A 22,822-nucleotide genomic window follows, 5' to 3' on the forward strand; every position below is an offset into this window, starting at 1 on the left:
GATATTTAGTAAAGTGTTCACAGTGCCATCTAGTGTTACGTGGTCATCATTGCATGACCTAAATAAATTCCTCGTTTTCTAAAATGACTTGATAGCTCAACAATAAGTAACATACTCATACAACTGTCAGACCTTTAAAACAGACCTCTTAATAACTTCCTAATGACTCTCAACTTAGCTCATTTCTTTATGTTCCTATTTAATTAAGCAAAAGTCTTGTGATACTTACCTTTTTCAATAATCATTAATAGGTATTGAATGCTTGTTATGCACTAAGCACTATGTGAAGTGCTTTACATGGATTATCTCATTTGCTTCCCACAATAACCCTGTAATGGAAAAGCTGTTATTGTCCACATTTTACAGATGAGGAAACTGAAACTTAAGGACATTAAGTGGCTTGCTCAGGTCATAATGGATAGCCAGTAGGGAAACCAGGTGGAAACCCAATCAACCACCCAGGAACTTGTACTACTCTGTGCTGTGATCTGAACCTCTCAAAGTAGTTACCAGTGAAATAAAGCTTCCAAGAAATCTTTATGAAAGCAGGCCTTCCTTACCAGGTCTCTGTTAACAAATACAGTGAAAGCAATTCAAACTCCACTAACGCAGAATATTTGACAACCAAACTGAATAGGTATCTGCTTTTGTGGCGGGGATGGTGTTTGTGCTTCTCTGATATCACCTACATAATATATGCTCAAAATTGTATGTTAATTAGTTTATTGAATTTGGAGGACTGGGCTAAAACTTAAATTTGGATTCATAATAAATCTTGTAAATTAATAATAGCATAGCATGGCTGCAGATCAGAGTGTTTAATTATTTTAACACAAAATATTATGTGCCAAGCCCTGTGGTCAGCACTTGTGTATACCTTTTCTCTTTTATCTTCACTACAACTCCCTCTGGGTGGCATTAGCTTTCTCATTTCTAAAAAGGGAATAATAAACTGTATAGAGGTGAAATAACTTGCCCACAGTTTTACAGTTATTAGTGGAGCCAGGAGTGAAACCTCAGTCTTTGTGATGGCAAAATCTGTATCATTTCCACTCTGCCACTCCTAGAAAATAATGTGCATAATTATAGTTGTCTGCATACCTGCCACCCCCTATGTAAAAATGCCACAGTCTCTTACTTGGACTAGAGCAATAGTCTCCAGCGATTTCTGCATGTGTGCCTGTCCATCTCTGTTCCTTTTTTCCCTCAATGTCAGAAATGATATTTTTTAAGCTGCATTACTGACCATGTCACTCTGCTGTTCAAAACCCATGTCTTAGCATAAAGACCAAAATCCTTATAGCAGTTACAGTGCTCCTCCACCTTATCTTGTCCTTCAAGCCCCTTCACGACCATATCGTAATCCCGTTTTGTACGTGGCACCCTGTCTGTCACAGTAAGTCATGATTTCTGATTATCTGTTTGGGCGATAGTGAGGCATGCCTGTATCCCCACCAGACTGTTAGTCCATGAGGCAGGAACCACACCTGTATGGTTTACCATCGAGTCCCCAGGACCTACCACAGTGCCCAGCACATAATTATGAAAACTAGTTGTTTTTAAGTCACTTATAACTATCTATTCTCACAGCCAGAATTAGTATTTTATTTTTCCTTATATTGAGACCTTAGATATGTAAAGACACAAATACAGAACAGATTTATTTTTAATAACTTTCATATGATTTTCAGATGCTTAACTTGTCTGTAATCCTCGGCCATTATTATTTCCTATGGTATACGCCTTATTCCAAGCATTTTACCGGCATCATCCCATTTAACCTTCATAGTCATCATCGGAGGGTAAGGACTGTTATCAGCCCCACTTTTCTAAGATGAAGATCCAGAGAAGTCAAGTAATTTGACTGTTGATATATCTAAGATTCAATCCAAGGCTTGTGTGATTGTTCATGACTATGCCTTGTTGTGTCATTAGCAATTGAATGCATCCTTAGAAGACCCTGTTTCACTGTTGTCATTTCCTTGTCATGCACTCACTTAGCCAACAAGTATTCATTAAGCTCCTATGATGTGTGAGGCCCTGTGACAGTGCTAGGGGTGTGAACAATTATCATGACAGTCTCTTTCTGTGGCATGTGCGATGTAGAGGTGGAAACAGGTGACCAGCTGGTGGAAACAGATGACCAGCTGGTCTGTACAGAGAGTTCATAAATACTGTGATGAGGAAGAACAGGATTCTAAGGTGACACATAGGAGGGATACAAAACCTAGAGGCAGGGGATCCAGAAGACATCCTTGAAGAAATGGTACTGACACTAAGTTACAGTGGATGAGACATAGATACGAAGTAAATGAGGCCAGATCAAAAAGAACTTTGCAAGACATGTTTAAGAGTTTGGATTTCAAATTAATGGGAAGTTATTAAAGGACTTTCAGCAGCGTACAAGTGACATGTCAGATTTGCAGTTCAGAAATATCACTCTGACTGCAATGTGTAGGAAGAATTGGAATGGAGAAAGAATAAAGACAAAAGAACTGATTCAGTCAACCAATAAGAGATAATGAAGACAGCAGTGGATGATGGAATTGGGTGATGCAAATAAGGGTCCATGGAAATGGAGGCATTAAAGTGACATTTAAGAGATATATTCATAGGACTTGGTCACTGAGAACACGTGGGATGTGAGGACCCAGGGATGAAATGCAGATTCTGGCTGGACCAGGGGGAGGGACGGGGGCTAGCGCCATTCACTAGAGAAGGGAACCCCAGAGAAAGTGGGTTTGGAAGAGAAGAGGTGAGTATAGGCTGGACACGCAGAGGCTAAATTGCCTAAGGAACCTCCCTCTGGGTCTGTTGGCCACTCCCGTGAACCTGTGTTATTCCACTTGTGGGAATCCTGAGGGCCTCCCCGTGCTCTACAACGTCTCCTCAGGAGAGACCTAGCCATCCAGACTATCTCCCTCCACCAGCAGCCATTTCCTGCCTTGTAGCCAACTCCCTCCTGTGCTCAAGTTCACAGTCCATATTCCTCTTCTCCAATGCCTGTTTCATGTGATCCATAGCCAGGATCCAGATCAGAATAGGTCAGTAGCCCACTTCCTATGGTTACCTGGGCACAGATACCAATCAGGATGATGGGGGAGATCTCATCATAACTGCTCTCTTTGTATCCTGTACCCAGACATCCCCAAGGACTAGATCCAGAGGATTTGTAGATCAAACATATAGGGAATAATTATAGGAATACCAGCTATTTCCCTCAAGAAAGTTTAATTAATAAATAAATTCAACTTGTAATGCCATCTCCCTAGGAGTACCTCACTTGCTAAATTGAAAAATTGGATAAATAACATTAAGGAATACAAAGAACATCCTTGTTATGTGATATACAGAGAAGGTTGCAAAATTGGAATCACATCTGAATTCATCCAACTCTAATAAATATTTAAGTAATTCAGTTGGAAAGTGATTTGTATTCCTCTGCTCCAAACCAGAGATATGCCAAAAAAGTTTTCTTTTGACATGATTCACATTATTCACTTGTTCATGTATAATGTATTGTACCCATGTACCAGGCACTACCACTTTTGATTTCATGCATTTTTCCATTTAATGAACACAATCCCCACTTTATAGACGAGGAAAGTGAGGCTCTAAGTCAAGGCTAAAAGGGTATGCACTCATAGTAGACGAGCTAGATGTGGACCTAGGTCTTTGGATTCCAAGTCTGGTGTTAATTTCAACTTCAAGTCCAGGATCTCAATAGATGTTAGTTTTGTTTTTCAAATATAGTATCAGAAGTGAGCAAAGAGATAGGAGACTAAAACTTGAAAGTTGTTGGTGGAAAAGCCTATGTGGTGTGTATAGTTCTCAGAAATTAAAACATAAGGATATACTTCATTGAGAAAATCAACATGTTTATTTTCAAACACCAAAGTATAATGAAAAGTGAACCTTAAATTTGGTGAAAATGTGGAGAATCTGGAACTCTCACACTCCTGATGGGAGTGTAAAACACTACCACTACTTTGAAAAACACTTTGGAAGTTTCATAATTAAACATACACCTACCATACAACCTAGCCACTTCGTTTCTAAGTATTTACCAAAAGAAATGGAAGTATATGTCTATACAAAGATTTGTACATGATTGTTCATAGCAGCTTTATTCATAATAACCAATAACTGGAGCAACACAAATGTCTGTCAACAGGTGAGTTGATAACCAAATGGTGGCATATCCATTTAACAGAATACCATTCAGCAGTAAAAAAAAAGGAACAAACTATTATCATGCAACAACATAGATGATTCTCAAAATAGTTACACTACATAAAAGAATACAGACCAAAAAAAGAGTACATATGGTATGATTCCAGCCATATAGAATTCTAGAAAATCGTGATGGAAAGCAGATCTGTGGTTGCCTGGGGTGGGGAGCAGGATGGATCAGAAGGTGCACGAGGAGACCTTTGGGCTTGATACACGTGTCCATCGTCTTGATTGTGGTGATGTTATCTGGGAATGTCATAACAAGACCTCGGGGTGAACAGGAAAGAAATAGAAATGGATTTCTTGACTATCCTAGTGAAAGTAACCATGACTTAAGTTACATGAGCTTACTAACAATGGAACCAAGAAACTGTTCTTGATCAGGTGAGTTAAGTGATCTCTGCCTTAGTTCTACTGCTGCATTGTAAAGATAACTTTTCCTTTTCCCCCGCCTGCCTTCCTGCTTACTTTAACTTTCCCTTTTTTCTTATTTCAAACGTCATACTACTAAAAATACGTAAATAAATGAAAATATTTTAAATACTCAAATGCAGTTTTGATAGCCTTTCAAACACTAGAATTTAAGTGTTGGTTCTCTCTTTTCTTTGTAAGGGGTCAGGGTGTACAAGTGGGAAAATGCTTTAAAGCCACATAGACTTGTTAATTTTAATCACAAGTACTATATACTTCAGAGTTGCTAAGAAACTAGATCTTAAAAGTTCTCGCCACAAAAAAGAACTGATAATTATGGAACATGATGTGTTAGCTAACGCTATGGTGGTAATCATACTGCAATATAGAAATGTATCAAATCAATATAGAAATGTATCAGATCAACACCTGAAACATACACAGTGTTATATACCAATTATATCTCAATATTTTAAAAACCCAACTAGACCTGGATACAAATGCCAGGTGACTTCCCTTGGACCTTTGCATTTGCCAGTTAACTTCCTTTATCCTCACATGTAAGTATTTCAAGGGTCTATTGTGAAGAATAGAAATAACTCTCTACTGTGATGTTCAGAAAATCATTTGTTTGCTGTTACACATTGTACATCAGCTCTTTGAGATCCTGCACTATGTGCCTTTACTGATGTCAACTCCTATAGTAGTGGAACACATACTGAACCCTATGAGGCACCTTGACAAAACAGGACAGATGGTACATGTATAATAATGAATTTACCTTTCCATGCACTCTGGTCTGACGTGTCCACTCTGCTTTCATTGTATGTAGTGCACCTGGTGGACATTTGGAACGTCATAGAAGCTTTGAGGGAAAATGGTCTGAACAATGTGGACCCAAACATAGAACTCAACGTGGCCCGATTGGAGGCTGTGCTCTCCACCATTTTTTACCAGCTCAACAAAAGGATGCCAACCACTCACCAAATTCAGGTGGAGCAGTCCATCAGCCTCCTGCTAAACTTCCTGCTGGCAGCCTTTGATCCGTAAGCTCCCTCTGAATATCTGTGACTCACTACATGTTCGGTCTCCCCTTCCTCTTGTGCTTCTTGGTCTTTATACCAAAGAATTTTCTAGAGTAACCAACTGCTTCTTTTTTTCTTGGTCAGATACTTATCTCAATAAAGTTTCTATGTGTTTAATATAAATTTTAAATGCTTTGGAAATGACTTAGAGAGTAAAATAGCTCCATAGGAAGTGGAGGACAATTGTATTTTATGTGCTGACCTTTATTTAACTCATCCCACACTTCCTAGAAGCTATGGATGCTTGGAAGCGTTGCGTGATAGGCCCGTGAAGCGATTTAATGAACCATGATGTGGGAGGATGTTTTTAACGCTCTCCTTTGCAAATTGTCTAAGACAGTGCTTCTGAGGTGTCATAGCAAGACCCCAGAGCAAACAGATGTTGAAAAGGGTTCCTTCCTTGACCAGCCTAGTAAAAGTAGCTGTGACTTGCATTAAATGGACTGGTCAATAACGTACCATGTAAAACAACGTGATGCCATCCACGCACCACGACTGAAACTCAGCCTCATTATCTTATAACTTCCCCTCGCAGACTCAGGGAATTTCAGAACTGTCTGAGATCTTAAAGACCATTCTTCCAAACCTCTCATTTTACAGATGAAGGACCCGAAGCACAGAGAGATTGTCACTTGTCCAGTGACAATCGGCAGGTCCAGTGGCTCTCAGCATGATAGTGGCAGAGTGGGTGGGGATTTAGAGATTCAGCTTCGATTTTTTTTCCAAGGCACATGTGGCAGCCCTGTGAAATGTAAAACCTCCCCTGAATCCCACTATCAGCCGAAAATTTCAAAGGGGCGTTTGCTGATGGCCCCTAGGCTAGATACAGGATCAGCACCTCCAATTTCACCCCTGGTTTTGAATATTAAGAAGGAAAATTGCTAGCTTGATCTTTCAACAATGCCATTTTAAGAATCTCAGAAGATTGTGCTTAGTCTCGTTGTCTAGCCAATGTTTAGGAATATTTAAACCCAGCACTGGAGATGTTCCAGCCAGGCTAATGTTATTATGCCACTGACAAAAGTCACCAGCTGTCATTTTGCAACCTAGCGTGGTGACAGAATTGTACGTGCTCAGTTTGACCAGTATACATTATTGTCTCCATGTTAATATTTTGAGAAATTCTGAAGTTGAAATAAACAAGCAGTCCAGCCTGATAGATTCCATGCTTAGTCTGTGCAGCCTTCAGAAGTGATGTACTGCTTTGGGCTAATCACTGTGGTAGCCAAGCGACAGGGCTGGAAGAGGAAGATGTGGTTCCACATGACAGGGGGCAGAGTGGAACCAAGCCGTGGAATTTCTATAACAGCGTTTCTGTCGTGTCCCCTTAGCAAGAGCATGGCAGCTTTCAGACCTGTTACTGAAGTCTTCAGGAGCTCTATTTGTTGTAACAATAGAAAATGTAAATAGAGAGAATTTCCTGCTACATCTTGGGGTATTTCTAGAGGATTCATAAGGAATCAAAGCTAAAACATAATTTGGACCAACTCTGTAAATACAGAAATGGGGCCAAATTAACAATAAGGATGGGGTATTTTGTGAAACAGATGGGGCTTAACCTAATAGATTTTTCACTTTTGTTTGGAAATATTGGGAAGAGCATTTCAAAAAACAGAGCTGTAAATGTTCTCTAAATAGCTATGATAATGTAGCTGAATCATTGCAAGACTGTTGGATGCTAAGCTTAAGGATTATACCAAGGTAGAGTAGTTCCCTTTTCTCCACACCCTCTCCAGCATTTATTGTTTCTAGATTTTTTGATGTATGGCCATTCTGACCAGTGTGAGATGATATCTCATTGTAGTTTTGATTTGCATTTCTCTAATGATTAATGACGTTGAGCATTCTTTCATGTGTTTGTTGGCAATCTGTATATCTTCTGTGGAGAAATGTCTATTTAGGTCTTCTGCCCATTTTTGGATTGGGTTGTTTGTTTTTTTGTTATTGAGCTGTGTGAGCTGCTTGTAAATCTAGGAGATTAATCCTTTGTCAGTTGCTTCATTTGCAAATATTTTCTCCCATTCTGAGGGTTGTCTTTTGGTCTTGTTTATGGTTTCCTTTGCTGTGCAAAAGCTTGCACTGTTTGTGGGAATGTAAACTGATACAGCCACTATGGAGAACAGTATGGAGGTTCCTTAAAAAACTAAAAATAGAACTACCATATGACCCAGCAATCCCACTACTGGGCATACACCCTGAGAAAACCATAATTCAAAAAGAGTCATGTACCAACATGTTCATTGCAGCCCTATTTACAATAGCCAGGACATGGAAGCAACCTAAGTGTCCATCATCGGATGAATGGATAAAGAAGATGTTGCACATATATACAATGGAATATTACTCAGCCATAAAAAGAAACGAAATTGAGATATTTGTAGTGAGGTGTATGGACCTAGAGTCTGTCATACAGAGTGAAGTAAGTCAGAAAGAGAAAAACAAATACCGTATGCTAACACATATATATGGAATCTAAAAGAAAAAAAAAAGGTCATGAAGAACCTAGGCATAAGATGGGAATAAAGACACAGACCTACTAGAGAATGGACTTGAGGATATGGGGAGGGGGAAGGGTAAGCTGTGACAAAGTGAAAGAATGGCATGGACATATTTACACTACCAAACGTAAAATAGATAGCTAGTGGGAAGCAGCCGCATAGCACAGGGAGATGAGCTCGGTGGTTTGTGACCACCTAGAGGGGTGGGATAGGGAGGGTGGGAGGGAGGGAGACGCAAGAGGGAAGAGATATACGTATAACTGATTCACCTTGTTATAAAGCAGAAACTGACACACCATTGTAAAGCAATTATACTGCAATAGGAAGGCCCCTGATGTATTCTTTCAGTAATCTCATTGTAGTAGATTTAGAAACACATCCACCCAAAGAAATCTCATTGTAGAGATTCACAGACACATCCACATAGAGACCCCAGTCTGCAGATGCTTCTGCCTGCTCTCCTTTGGCAGAGCAAATGAATACAGGCAGTTCTACTGCAAAACAAATTTTCTGTCTGATGGATTTTGAAATTTTAGACAATGTGAGAGGTGAGCCGTCAGGAAGTCCCAGTACCTGAAAATACAATTTAGAAGTGAATATAAGAATAGAAACAAGAATAAAAGGACTGTTCAATTCTCTCTCTTATAATAGTAAACTTCTAATTATCCAGTTGAGATCCAGTATGGAAATCTGATGTCACTTCCTACTACCTATCCCATAATACCCAAATATTTATTTTTTATTTTTTATTGAAGTATAGTTGACTTACAATGTTGTGTTAATTTCTGCTGTATAGCAAAGTGATTCAGTTATACATATATATATATATATATATACATTCCTTTTACATATTCTTTTCCATTATGGTTTATCATAGGATGCTGAACATAGTTCCCTGTGCTATACAGTAGGACCTTGTTGTTTATCCATTCTATATATAATAGCTTACATCTGCTAATCCCAACCTCCCACTCCATCCCCCTCCCAACCCCCTCCCCCTTGGCAACCACAAGTCTGTTCTCTATGTCCATGAGTCTGTTTCTGTTTGTAGATAGGTTCATTTGTGTCATATTTTAGATTCCACATATAAATGATATCATATGGTATTTGTCTTTCTCCTTCTGACTTACTTCACTTAGTATGATAATCTCTAGTTGTATCCATGTTGCTGCAAATGGCATTAATTCGCAGAACGCAAGTATTTAAGGGAGCCTTCTGTATTTTGGTAGACATGAATGAGCCTGATACTGGTAGATCAATGAAGTGCTGTTGCTATTACAAAATCACTGAAACATTTAGGAGATATTCCCCTCATTTGCTGTATTTTAAATGGACATACTAAAAGAAAAAGAGAGGAAAAATCCAAAATAAAAGAGTTAGAGATGCCTTAACAACCTGGACTCTAAAGAGGTAATGTAAAAAAAAAAAAAAAATTTAAAGGAAAGACAGTAATTTAAACCCATGAAGAATAAGAACTTGCATTCAAAGAAATATGTTCATTAGTTTGCTTGTGCCTTAAAGTTCACCAGCCCCAGCCAGTTGAACTCTGCCAAGAAACAGTGACCTGAAATGAGGATCAAGGTCCACTTGACTTGGATGCACCCCTGAGAACCAGGCTCACTTTCCCACAACATAGTTCCCCAAGAGTAGCACCCTTCTGTTCCTCTCCCCGCCAGAATCCCTGGATCTCAGTTCTTACACAGGCATCCTTGCCGCAGGCTGTGGTCAGTTTCCCGGTTGTGAGGTTTCTCTGCTCTTTGGCCAAGTCAGCCTCAAGATACAGTACATCACTACATACATAGGATGATTCGTAGACTGTCAAGACCTAGCATTTGCCTCCAATGGCCTATGCCATGCTTGCCATCCTGTCACTGAATAGGCAGTCCCTTCAGTCTAGAAGGTTTCTGTCTTGATCACTTTCCTTCTAAAAATGGATACTTGGGGGCTTCCCTGATGGCGCAGTGGTTGAGAATCTGCCTGCTAATGCAGGGGACACAGGTTCGAACCCTGGTCTGGGAGGATCCCACATGCCGTGGAGCAACTAGGCCCGTGAGCCACAACTACTGAGCCTGCGCGTCTGGAGCCTGTGCTCCGCAACAAGAGAGGCCGCGATAGTGAGAGAGCCGCGCACCGCAATGAAGAGTGGACCCCGCTTGCCACAACTGGAGAAAGCCCTCGCACGGAAATGAAGACCCAACTCAGCAAAACTAAATAAATTTATTAATAAACTCCTACCCCCAATATCTTCTTTAAAAAAAAAAAAAAGGATACTTGGGAGGGATATCACCCAGTGGGCTATTAACCAACCAACTTCTAAGCAGACCCTTTCTACAGCCAGAAGCTTTCTTCTCTAAGTGTCTCTAGGGAAATGGAGGGGTGTGCCTGGGAAGCATGGGAAAGGAGGTCTCAGAAGAAGGGAGCAGGGCTGAGAGGGAAGAAGAATACGAGGAAATGACCAGAGCCTTAAGTCAGTCTCCTCCTCTTCTCTCTTTCCTTCCGTGTCCCCCAGGAACTGGCCTGCCTTGCCTCCTTCCCTGTTTGGTGGCAGAAGCATTCCCCTGAGGCTCTCTCTTTCAGAAGCCACTAACTCGGCAGCCCTTTTCCTCTCACTTCTTGTCCATATCCCAGTGGGGGTGAAAATCTCTTTGAAGTGTTCTAAGGACTTTTACTGTTATTACTTTTTAGGGAATTGAAAGTAACAACAACAACAAAATGGTGGAAAGGTACAAGATGAAAATAATTCTTTAAAAAAAAAAAAAAAAACAGGGCTTCCCTGGTGGCGCAGTGGTTGAGAGTCCGCCTGCCAATGCAGGGGATGCGGGTTCGTGCCCCAGTCCGGGAAGATCCCACATGCCGCGGAGCGGCTGGGCCCGTGAGCCATGGCAGCTGAGCCTGCGCGTCCGGAGCCTGTGCTCCGCAATGGGAGAGGCCACAACAGTGAGAGGCCCACATACTGCAAAAAAAATTAAAATTAATAAAAAATAAAAAAATAAAATAAAAATTAAAAAACAAAACATATATACCTTTATTGAGGTATATTGAGGTATAATTCTTCAAAGTTGATCATGTATGGCCTTTTGGAGAGGTGGGGTCATAGACGCTGATACACTGTGAAGCCCTTCAGCTCTCATGGCCAAGCTGCTCACCCTCTGCCAGCTCCCACAGTTCCTTGAACATGACTCTGATAGTCTCTTGAGATGCCTGTCTCTCTGCTTATCTGACTGGCCCCCACAAGCAACTTTCAAGTGGGACCATGTCTTTTTCTTTATATGTACAGCACCTGAGCCAATACCCAGCTCATAATGAATCCATGAGTGAATGAATAAATGAATGAAAATCAAAGGTAGACTTAGCTCTAATCACACTAATTTCTTTTCATTCTTTTTCTGAGATTAAGCCCTCCTTAATCTCCAATCTTTTACTAAATCTAGTGGGTCTAAGTTTGCTCTGTCACCTAGATTCATACCCTCTGTTTTCACTTCTCCTCCACAGAGAAGATCACTAGATGTCCATGGTTACTAATGTGGGCGATCCCATTTTCACAACAGACTTTAATGTGCTTCTCTTTACTCTCTTCCTGCTTTCCCGGGAAACACTAACATCAACTTTTGTCAGTTGACTTAATCTCATTTCAATTCAGGAGCCTCCCTTATTGGCACAGTTCCTCATAAAGTAGATTATATGACAGGGGCCTCACTTTTAGCAAATATTATTTCCACATATATTCGAAAACTTGAAGTAGGACAATGATATATATTAAACAGTGGTTTTCATATTTTTGGAGGTCCATTCTTTTTTTCTTTTCTTTTTTAATGTAGAGTCAGATTTTTTTTTAACATCTTTACTGGAGTATAATTGCTTTACAATGGTGTGTTAGTTTCTGCTTTATAACAAAGTGAATCAGCTATACGTATACATATATACCCATATCTCCTCCCTCTTGCGTCTCCCTCCCTCCCACCCTCCCTATCCCACCCCTCTAGGTGGTCACAAAGCACCGAGCTCATCTCCCTGTGCTATGCGGCTGCTTCCCACTAGCTATCTGTTTTCCGTTTGGTAGTGTATATATGTCCATGCCACTCTCTCACTTTGTCACAGCTTACTCTTCCCCCTCCCTGTGTCCTCAAGTCCATTCTCTACGTCAGTTCTTAATGCGAATTCTCTAATGATGTTAATAATATTATAATTATGCTAAAATGTACTCAGCATTTACTGTGTGCCAATAATCTTACTGGTTTGGCGTTACATTATTATAATTTTTCAGGTTGAGTAAGTGATGAAGCTGAGACATAAAAAGGTTAGATAATTTGCAGGTCATACAGTTTCCTACTAGGTGAGGTAAGTGGGGAAAAATCCTTTTGTTTCAGGCATCAGTTTAAATTCAGCTCTATTCATGCTTTCTGTTTCATCTTTTTATATGAGAATTAATGTGCTTTTTCCCCCAGACTTACCCTGCTTATTACAGGATATTATTATTATGCTCACATTCCTAACCTTTCCAGTTTGTGATCTTTAGACATATTTGACAGAGTGTATGTGAAAGAGCTATTTGGACTTAATAAGTTTTACACTGTAGATTTACAGTCAGTTTTATGACAGCCATCCAGAGCTCCAAATCCATTGTATAATAGTCTTTCATAGAGAACACAAAATTCTGGAATTTTCCTCTTTGTTTGACATCTTGAACCTTGCTGAGCCATTTGAATATCCTTTCCCACTGCTGAGCCCCCGACATGATGAAAGGTACCACAGCACTATTTCAGATGCATGGATATGAAATAATCCTGGAACTCTGCCAAAATCCTTCTGCCTTTTGAGTTGTAAAAACGATTCTGATGTTCAATGCAATATGCACTGCAAAATACACCAACAAAATTTGTTGTTTACATGTGAGGCTCTATGGATGGGTGAGAATGAAGGAAAAAGAGAAGAGTCACACGAAACCAAATGTTCTTCTCTTGGCGTTTTATTATGTATGTGCCTCCATCTTTAAAATGTACTTGGCTTGGTGATTTTTTTCTTAGCACATCTTAAATCCAACATGTCCACATTCTCTACTCACTAACATTTTGTGCTGGTGGGAAATACCTTGTTCCAAGATTCCTACATGTTGCTAAAAGGGAAGCTCTTTCCAAAGAATTTTCATGGTTTTAGATAAATTGAACATCCGTAATGTCACTCGTCTTCCTGTCAGATGTACTTTGGATGAGTGGCAGGTGGGATTTCATGGGAGAGAGGGAGACATGTCAACAGATTTGGCCCCTTCCATTCTCCATTCTAGACAAACTCCTGGCAAACTCACCTGGCCCGGTGCTATGAGGAATTATTTTCCCGGATGTTTTGCTAACATTATGGGGAGCCCAAAGTGGTGCCAGGGCCAAATAAGGGATTTAGTTCTATGTGTTCACATGTTAACTTTAGTCTCCCCAAAACAAGAGTAATTATGTCTGTGATCCCTTCTAAATTCAACTCACATGACTGCACCATCTAATATTAAGGGCCATTAAGTTAACCTTTGTAGTTTTCCTCAAAACTTAGTATTGCTCAGTATAAAACTTAAGTGGTAAATCAGAACATTTCACTTGTGCATTCATTAATTTAACTAACATGTATTAAGAACTCACTATGTTCTAGGTGCTACGATAGACTGGGGATGATAGTTGAGTAAGACATGGACTCTGCCCTTAAAATGTGTTGTATTAAAATTAACTAGTTTTGACTCCTTCTCCCAAGTAGATGATGGGCAAATTTGCAGGGTAGGAGCCACGTCTTATTCATCTTTATATGCCCCACTTCTGAGGTATTGCTAATAAATATTTATTGAGTTAATAAATGTGTGTTCCATATGAACAAAATAATTCCCAGAGGAGAAACGTGTTATGACAGAGGCATGTTGTGGAAGACAGAGGAGGAAGCAATTCTCCCAGTGAGTTTTTTTTATTAGTTTCTGCTTTATAACAAAGTGAATCAGTCATACATATACATCTGTTCCCACATCCCTTCCCTCCTGCGTCTCCCTCCCTCCCACCCTCCCCATCCCACCCCTCCAGGAGGTCACAATCTCCCAGTGAATTAAGCCACCAAAGTGTGTGAGAAACCCAAGTGTGAGTGCTGGGCCTTTGCTTATCATAAATGCTTTCCGAATGCTTTGGTAAAATATGTTGGTAAGAGGAGAACTCCTGGTTTTAGTATTCTTAAATAGAGAAATAATTCCTTGAGCCTGTTCAAAAAAGAATCGGTCAGGATTCATTCTCACTTTCAGGGACTTGATATTTGTCCTGGGGTTCTGTAATTTCAAACAGGGAACTCTCTTGGGAACTTGGAGAAATTTCATATTCTGTTTCTGTTGACCTGAAGCAAATAGACTACCAGTTATTTCTCCAGAAAGGGGAGAATAAAGGGTTTATTTGGGATCAACAAGGAATTTCTATTCGGGGTCTGCAACCCTGGAGAGTCCCCACAGGGCAAGGCAAGGGGAGCACTTTTATAGAGGGGGAAAGGAAGTTGGGAGGGCTGTAGTAAACAAAGAGTCCATGGCTTTTCATTGGCTGAGTCCTTGCCAGGAAAGGAGTCTTTCTTCTTCCGGTTGAGCTCTGTTATCATCGCAGGGCTTAGAGCGCCCCCTGCTGGCCTCCTGACTATTTAATTGAGGTTTCTGTTTATTAAATTTTTACAGTTCCAACTTCAGCCTACCATCCCAGACCTATTAGTATATATTTGTTCTTTTTCCTTCTTGTCAAAAGTAGATTTTCCTTCCCAGACAACTTTTCCCTAAAAGTAGTATCTTAGTTAAAAGAAGTCAGTTTGTCTCTTTGTATAGTCATGGAAAAAGCCCAGCATAAAGCAGTTACTCATTTTCTGTGATAATGAGTCAAACTTTGAAGTAATGCATGTTTTTAAGACAGACGCTCTACCAATCTCCATATATATATATATATATATATATATATATATATATATATATATATATATATATATATATTTAACCAAAGGGTAAGTGCTTTCCTTTTCCCATTTTAAATCAGGTATCCTGTAGGAAAATTTGAAATTTTTCAGAATGAGCAAACAAGGTATAAGGGGAAATAAACAATTCAAAGAAACATTGATTAGTGAAGCAATTTTAGTTTCTACCTTTGATAATTTGCTGGTTCTCTTAAATATCCTTTTAGGTGTTAATTAAATATCAAGATAACAATTTAATTAGGTATTTTTGATGTCAACAGGAGAGTAAAATTTGCAAAGGCAAAAGCTTCAGGATAATTGGATTAAAAAAATCTATTTCATGATGCAAAAAAACAAATAGTGAGGGGGAAGTGAGTAAAATATGTATATGCCTTTTGTTCTCTCTCTACATTGAAAGAGAAAATATTAAAATAAGTAAAATTTTGTTTTATTTTAAAAGTAAAATTATTCTTTTAATAAAAATGATAGGCTGGTAGTAAACTTATTTTTAAAGCTTTTACTGTACCTTTTACACTAGCCGCTTTCATTCACAAATAAAAGCTTATGTGGTCATGTCATTGATCACTGATTCTAAGGCCCACTCTGGTCCTAAAAGTCAATGATTCTAATGGCTACACTGTATGCTGTATCCAGTATACACTGTACACTGCAGACAATACTCTCAAACACATTTGGCTCTGTTGCCACTTTCTTTTTTTTAATTTTTTTTTATTGAAGTATAGTTGATTTACAATGTTGTGTTAGTTTCTGGTGTACAGCAAAGTGATTCAGTTTTATATATATATTTCTTTTTCATATTCTTTTCCATATGTTTTATTACAAGATACTGAATATAGTTCCCTGTGCTATACAGTAGGTCCTTGTTGTTTATCTATTTTATATATAGTAGTTTGTATCTGCTAATCCCAAACTCCTGATGTACCCCTCCCCTTTGGTAACCCTAAGTTTGTTTTCTCTGTCTGTGAGTCTGTTTCTGCTTTGTAAATAAGTTCCTTAGTATCATTTTTTTAGGTTCTCTTTCTGACTTACTTCACTTAGTATGATGATCTCTAGGTCCATCCATGTTGCTGGAAATGGCATTATTTCATTCTTTTTTGTGACTGAGTAATATTCCATTGTATCTATGTACCATATCTTCTTTATCCATTCCTCTGTCAACAGACATTTATGTTGACTCCATGTCTTGGCTATTGTGAATAGTGCTGCTATGAACATTGGGGTGCATGTATCTTTTCAAATTAGAGTTTTTCTGGATATATGTCCAGGAGAGGGATTGCTGGATCATATGGCATCTGTTGTTTCTTGAGGTGGCAATCTGAACTACACATGAAATTGAAGGTGTGCTGTGGCCGTAGCTTTTCATAAAAGCAAGACAAGTGTGTAGACTTTTTCTAGTGCTCCTCTTGGAGCACCATTTGCCCTGCAGCATTAGGGACAATCTACGTTTTTCATCCTCAGCACACTCTGGTGGGTCTACTTCCTGAACTGTGCCAACATTCCATATGTGCCATTTAACCACTTTACTCCTAGAGGCATTGCATGTACAGAACTCACTTTGGAACAATATGCCGCTTTCCTGCTCGTTTGCCCAAGACTCCTAGGAGCTTCCTGTTATCCATCCTCAAGAGCTTGACTTTTCACTCCTTAGATACTTAAGAGATTTCACTGACTGTTCATGAGTCAAACTGCCCCGACTAAGGAAGATTCCTAATGAGAATAGCTCTTCTGTTCTCCATTCGGGATGTACCACCTTCTCCCTAATTTTTGCTTCCGGTGTCAATGCCAATTCTTTTTTCACAACAAAATAGGGACCCTGATCCCAAGGTGACTTTGTTTAAGTAATGGTCTTTGGTGTGGAAACTTGTCAAAGACCTTGAGAAAATCTTTCTCTTTCCACCCCTTTTCTTCATCCTGTTATATCTACTGAAAATGTTCTTTAAAAAGATCCCTTTGTATTTAACTCTTTGGTGCCTCCATTCTCCATAGCCAAGTCCACCATCTCCACTCATTCATTCACCTCCTTAAAGGTTTATCCAGTGCCAGGGCTGAGCAAGGTCTGAACTCACCTGGTACTGGCGTGCTTCCCACGGTGTACATTCCTGCATACCCCTGAATCCTTCTTTGTGACAGGGGTCACATTTGCAATCTGACGTAGTAGCTTACATACCAATAAATTCCAGTGGCCTAATTTCACCCTTCAGTTCCTGCAAAACTCTCATTGAGCCGCCCTCCACTGGGTGATTTATCTAGATTTATTATGTCAATTTGGCAAAATAGCTCTGATACAACCACTCTTGGGTTTAATAGCAGTAATCTTGCATTTCCAGCAACAATACAGCACTGTCATCTCCCTAGGACCTTCTGCATTAAAAGCTAAGGTTTAAGAATTCACCCGTGAGCTATCATCATTTCATCCTCTGGAGAGCTCTCTGTCCCAACATCATCTGTGGTCTGTCCTCTTTCTTGAGTTAAATTGCCCTCTCTGAGTAACATTGACATATATACACTACCAAATGTAAAATGGATGGCTAGTGGGAAGCTGCTGCATAGAACAGGGAGATCAACTTGATGCTTTGTGACCACCTAGAGGGATGGGATAGGAAGGGTGGGGGGGAGGCTCACGAGGGAGGGGATATGGGGATATATGTATACATATAGCTGATTCACTTTGTTATACAGCAGAAACTGACACAACATTGTAAAGCAATTATACTCCAATAAAGATGTGGGAAAAAATATGGAAATTAATCCTGAAATTAACCTCAGACCATTTCAAAACACTGGGTTTTACAGATCTTGAAGTACTCTAAAGTAAATGTTGAAAATGTAAGCTGCATAAAAAATAAAAATAAATTGTTCTCTCTGACTCATTGAAAGAAACTTGCATTTGCTCTTGAGGTCTCACATATAATACTCTTCAATTTCTCTGCATTTTGAAGATTACTTTATCACTATATTACTCCTATTCTTCCACACTTTGTAGACTCTCCTGTTATTACTTGAGCCATGTTTCAGCTTAGGAAGAGAAGCTAATTACTTCCTAAAATAAAGTTATTGATACTTCCAGTTATCCGTGCAATTGGGAATGCAGGGGATATGGAATAATTTTGAATGAGGTGGTTTTTACAAAATCATTGCATTTTTATTACAGCTACCTGCCCTAAAATTAGTGAACCACTTAATCAAAATTCTAGGGCACCTATTATAATGATTAATAGTCATCAATTAATATAAGGAACTTATTGTTCACTAACGCTGTGTGAGACAAAGGGTGAGGCACTGGGAATTCAGCTAATTGAGAGGACATAGTTTTTGCCCCCAAGGATCTCACAGTGTGGAGTCAAAATACATGCAGACACGTAAATAAACAAATCAAGGTCATTCAGTGATAGGTGAGTGACAGATGCCAAATAATAGGTAAAAGTAAAGGGAAGAGTGATTCCACATCAGGGGAAGAACTGTTTTCGGAGCAGAGTGAATGATGATATTGAGCTGAGACTCCATGAATGGGTGGGAGAGTCCTGAGCAGAGCATAGGGGGAAGGGCATTGACAGGGCACTGTGGTGTGGAGTGCAACAGAAATGGTAGCAGATGAGCCTAGAGAAAACAGATAAGGTTAGAACTATATCCTGCGGGCAAACGGAGGCAACAGGGTTTTAAATAATGAAGTACCATCATCCCTCGGTATCTGCAGGGGTTTGGTTCCAGGACCGCCTACTGATACCAAAACCTGGGGATGCTCAAGTCTCCTACAGACAACCCCTATATCCACCCACGGTTGCTTAAATCCGCAGATGCAGAACCGCGAATACAGGGCTCTGACTGTAACATGGTCAGATCTGTGATATGAGTGTGCAAGCAGAGAGATCATTTAAGAAGTTATTACAGGGCTTCCCTGGTGGTGCATTGGTTAAGGGTCTGCCTGCCAATGCAGGGGACACAGGTTCAAGCCCTGGTCCGGGAGGATCCCACATGCCTTGGAGCAACTGAGCCCGTGTGCTACAGCTGCTGAGCCTGCACTCTGGAGCCTGCGAGCCACAACTACTGAGCCCACATGCCACAACTACTGAAGGCTGCACACCTGGAGCCCATGCTCTGCAACAAGAGAAGCCACTGCAATGAGAAGCCTGCATACTGCACGGAAGAGTAGCCCCCGCTCTCTGCAACTAGAGAAAGCTCCCGTGCAGCAATGAAGGCCCAACGCAGACAAAAATAAAATAAATAAATTTATTTTTTTAAAAAAGAAGTTATTACAGTGTTAAAGCAAGAGCTGATAGAAGCCATGGCAGTCGGAAGGGAAAGAAGGAAGTGAGTTTAATATACAGTGAAGTGGGTATATCTGAGTACCTCAAACATTTATTTGGGTGGTAGTGAATTAAGGAAGAGCAAAAAATCAAGGGTGACCTCTTGCCCAGAATTCATTTCTGGGTAACTAGGTACATGGTGATTCTGACAACCCGAAGAGGGACTGTAGGAGGAAGAGCAGGTTAGTAGTTAAGTTGGTCAGAGTATTATGAGATGGCTTTGAAAGATAATGAGTTCTACTTTGAATATACTTGGTTTGATGCAGGATATCCAAGTGAAGATTTCTAATATGTAATTATGTAAGTCTGGTGCTTAGGCTTAGAAATATAAACAGGAGAGTCACTAGCATATAAGACTGGGTCAGTTTTGCATTCTGGCTAGCTGCCTTCTAGGTACTATGCTAAGAATGACAGCAACAAAGATGAGTAACAAATGATTCCTCTCTGGAGTCTAGTAAGGAACAAAGACACAATAATTTATTATGTCTTATTCTTCTAATATGTCAGATATCTGAATCTTATTCATATAAATTACTTATTCTATATACTAAACCCTTGTCAGTACAGACTCTACTTACCTTTCAGCTACATTATTATTTTAAATAACTCTTTTGATCATTCTTAAGAGTAGCAACCACCAAAGAAATGAATTACTAATATGATACACTGTCTGGTTCCAAGAATATAATAAGCAGTTTATTCCAGCTGGAAGAATCATTTAGCAGAAATATTCTACTTCTTATAGAATGCCTTCTATATCACATTTTGTGTAGGACAAGTTAGTTATACCTCTTGAATCAATGAAGATTTGGCTGCTCTCATGTCATTTAGGTAGGAGAACTATTCAAAAGAGCTCTTACTTTTGCTCCTTTAGAATACCAACTCCCTTTGAAAAGTAAATGTATCACTTTTAAGGACAGTTGGCTTGTGGGTAGGAAATGATTGTTGAAAAAAAAAGTGTGATGAAAAAGTCTCCATACTAACCCTAACCCTTTTAAAATTCAGAAATTACCTGACACACACAACTTAAGATTTTTCTGAAGCCTTGTTTCAATAAATTATAGAAACTGTGGCATCATCATACATAAAATTATTTTATGAAACCCAAAATGAAAAGAATGTTCTGTAATTTTCATCCCCAGGTAAATAGCACATATTTCTTTGGCTACCAGTCTATGCTTTGAGCAAGAGGCATAGACAAAGAATAACTTAAAAGTTCTGCAATCTCTTGAAAAAAGGAAACATCGAATAGAAGAGTTTTTCAGAAACGTGTTGAACTGTATTCATAACCTTTTTTAAAAGGGATATGTTCACATAATGCATGCAGCTCTGTTGTCCTATGGTTTCTACAGAACAGAAAATGTCAAACTGTGTTATTGGACGTTCTTCACATGACATCTCTTTTTTTCTATCATCACTAAACAGGGAAGGCCATGGTAAAATTTCAGTATTTGCTGTCAAAATGGCTTTAGCCACATTGTGTGGAGGAAAGATCATGGACAAATTAAGATGTAAGTTATTCTCTGCATCTCTGTTTGCTTACCCCTCCCGTATACCACGTTTTCCTCTACCCCATTCCTGCCAGGTCCCCCTGACCATTTGTGACTTTCCTCATTCTATGAGAGTTGTTTGAAATATAATCTTTGTTGATCCTTGGATTTTGTCATAGAAATGTTTTCATATTAGATTAATGTCAATGAAATGAATGTTTTCCTTCTACGTATGGATTATTATTTTTTATAACCTGTTGAGGATCACCAGTTAGACTGTTCATGATACTAAAGTAAGATATACATTCTTTCACATTCATTGTACCGAAGAACTGCCTCACAGGCATAAGTCCATCACTGTAGGGAGATGAAGACCACGTTGGGCAACCTTCCATTTCTCGATCATCTCAAGCCAAAGTTCCAAGCATATCTCCTCATTCTTCTCCACCAATGCTGTTCAAATCATTGGGCACTCCAAAGTTTCCAAAGTAGACATTGCCAGGGTGTAGGCATAGGAATTATGTACAGAAACTATAAACTGAGAATTAACTGATGCCAATAAATACATGATAGCTAGAGTGTTGAGTGATTATGGGCCTTTTGTGTACATTTTGTCACTAAATGTAGTAGTTTTTTAACCGACAAAACAGTGAGAGTTTTCTGATTTGTTTGCGTGTTTTAGGTAAAGAAGCTGAGACATAGTTAACCACAGATGGTACCAGGAATTGAACCCTGACTTTTTCCCTGTACACCAGTGGTTTTTAAATTTTAGTATATATGGAGTCACCTGGAGGGCTTTTTTTAAAAAAAAATGGATTTCTGGGTCTCATTTCCAGAATTTCTGATTCAGTAGGCCTAGAGTGGGTGTATAGCAGGCAAGAATTTTCATTTCTAACTAGTTTAAAATCATGTATGGGTGGCTGTTCTGAAGAAAAGTTGCCATGTAACCCTCTCCCTTCCCCTAAGTATTATGAGTCTGAGTTATAATGCCATATGACAAAGAGCACTGTCATGGGAATTGGGAGTCCCAGGTTGCAGGCCCAGCTGTGTGACTAATTTGCTGATTATTCTGTGGAAGTCACTTCACTTCTTTAGACCTCAACTTCCTTCTCCATCCTAAATTTGGGGATTTTGTTAGGTACCTGTAGGGTCCCTGCTGGCTGCAGGCCTCCATGACTCATGGCCTTTAGGCTCTTTTGTCACCTGCTGCCTGTCAGTTGCTGAATGTAATCTCTTGCTCTTGATGCACCAACAGAGGAAGAATAAGGAAAGATAATGGGGTCGGGGTGGGGGGGACCTTTATTCCTTTGGAATTTCCCCAGACATGTTCCAAGAAGAGTTATGTCATTGGAGCAGTAGATAAGGGGAACGCCACATAACCACACATCTTCCCTCACTCCCAGGAACTTCCTTTCATGGACCAGCCAAGCGCAGTCACGTTTCAGAGAAGCCCAAGCAGACCCTACAAGGTCCAGTTTAGTCTCTCTTCAGTTAGCCTGAAAGATGTAAAACTTTAAAGACATCTACCTCAGTACTTGATTGAGGATAACAGCTAAATTAGAAGGTGGCAGAAACAATGTCCTTTTAAAAAAAATAACTTAGAGTAATCCCTAAAGCATTTCCTTCAGGGTTAGGCTGGGAAGAGAAAGTGTAGCAAAATGAACCAGGGCAGAAGAAGAAACTCCTGAGGGCCTTGCCTACTGACCTCACATCACCATTGGCCACTTATGCTGAGGACAGTAGGTAAAGGTTTTTTTCAAAGTCTTAAGAAACATTTCCAAATACTTATTCAATGTTAGATACCTGGAGAAAAGGGTCCCTTAATAAAATAAATTTGA

The 22,822-nt window shown here is 39.6% G+C and overlaps 1 protein-coding gene across 1 annotated transcript in view; it reads left to right on the forward strand.

Moving 5' to 3' along the window:
- The window catches only part of DTNA (dystrobrevin alpha), a 204,161-nt gene that overhangs the window by 110,720 nt on the left and 70,619 nt on the right, over positions 1 to 22,822 (forward strand). Inside the window, exons 4-5 of the mRNA XM_081253018.1 lie at positions 5,477 to 5,690; positions 20,920 to 21,005. Coding sequence (XP_081109144.1) covers positions 5,477 to 5,690; positions 20,920 to 21,005 — 300 coding nt within the window. The remainder of the gene's footprint in view (positions 1 to 5,476; positions 5,691 to 20,919; positions 21,006 to 22,822) is intronic.

This window comes from Mesoplodon bidens (genome assembly GCF_964165515.1).
Source record: "Mesoplodon bidens genome assembly, chromosome: 13".
In the NCBI taxonomy this organism is placed as follows: domain Eukaryota; kingdom Metazoa; phylum Chordata; class Mammalia; order Artiodactyla; family Ziphiidae; genus Mesoplodon; species Mesoplodon bidens.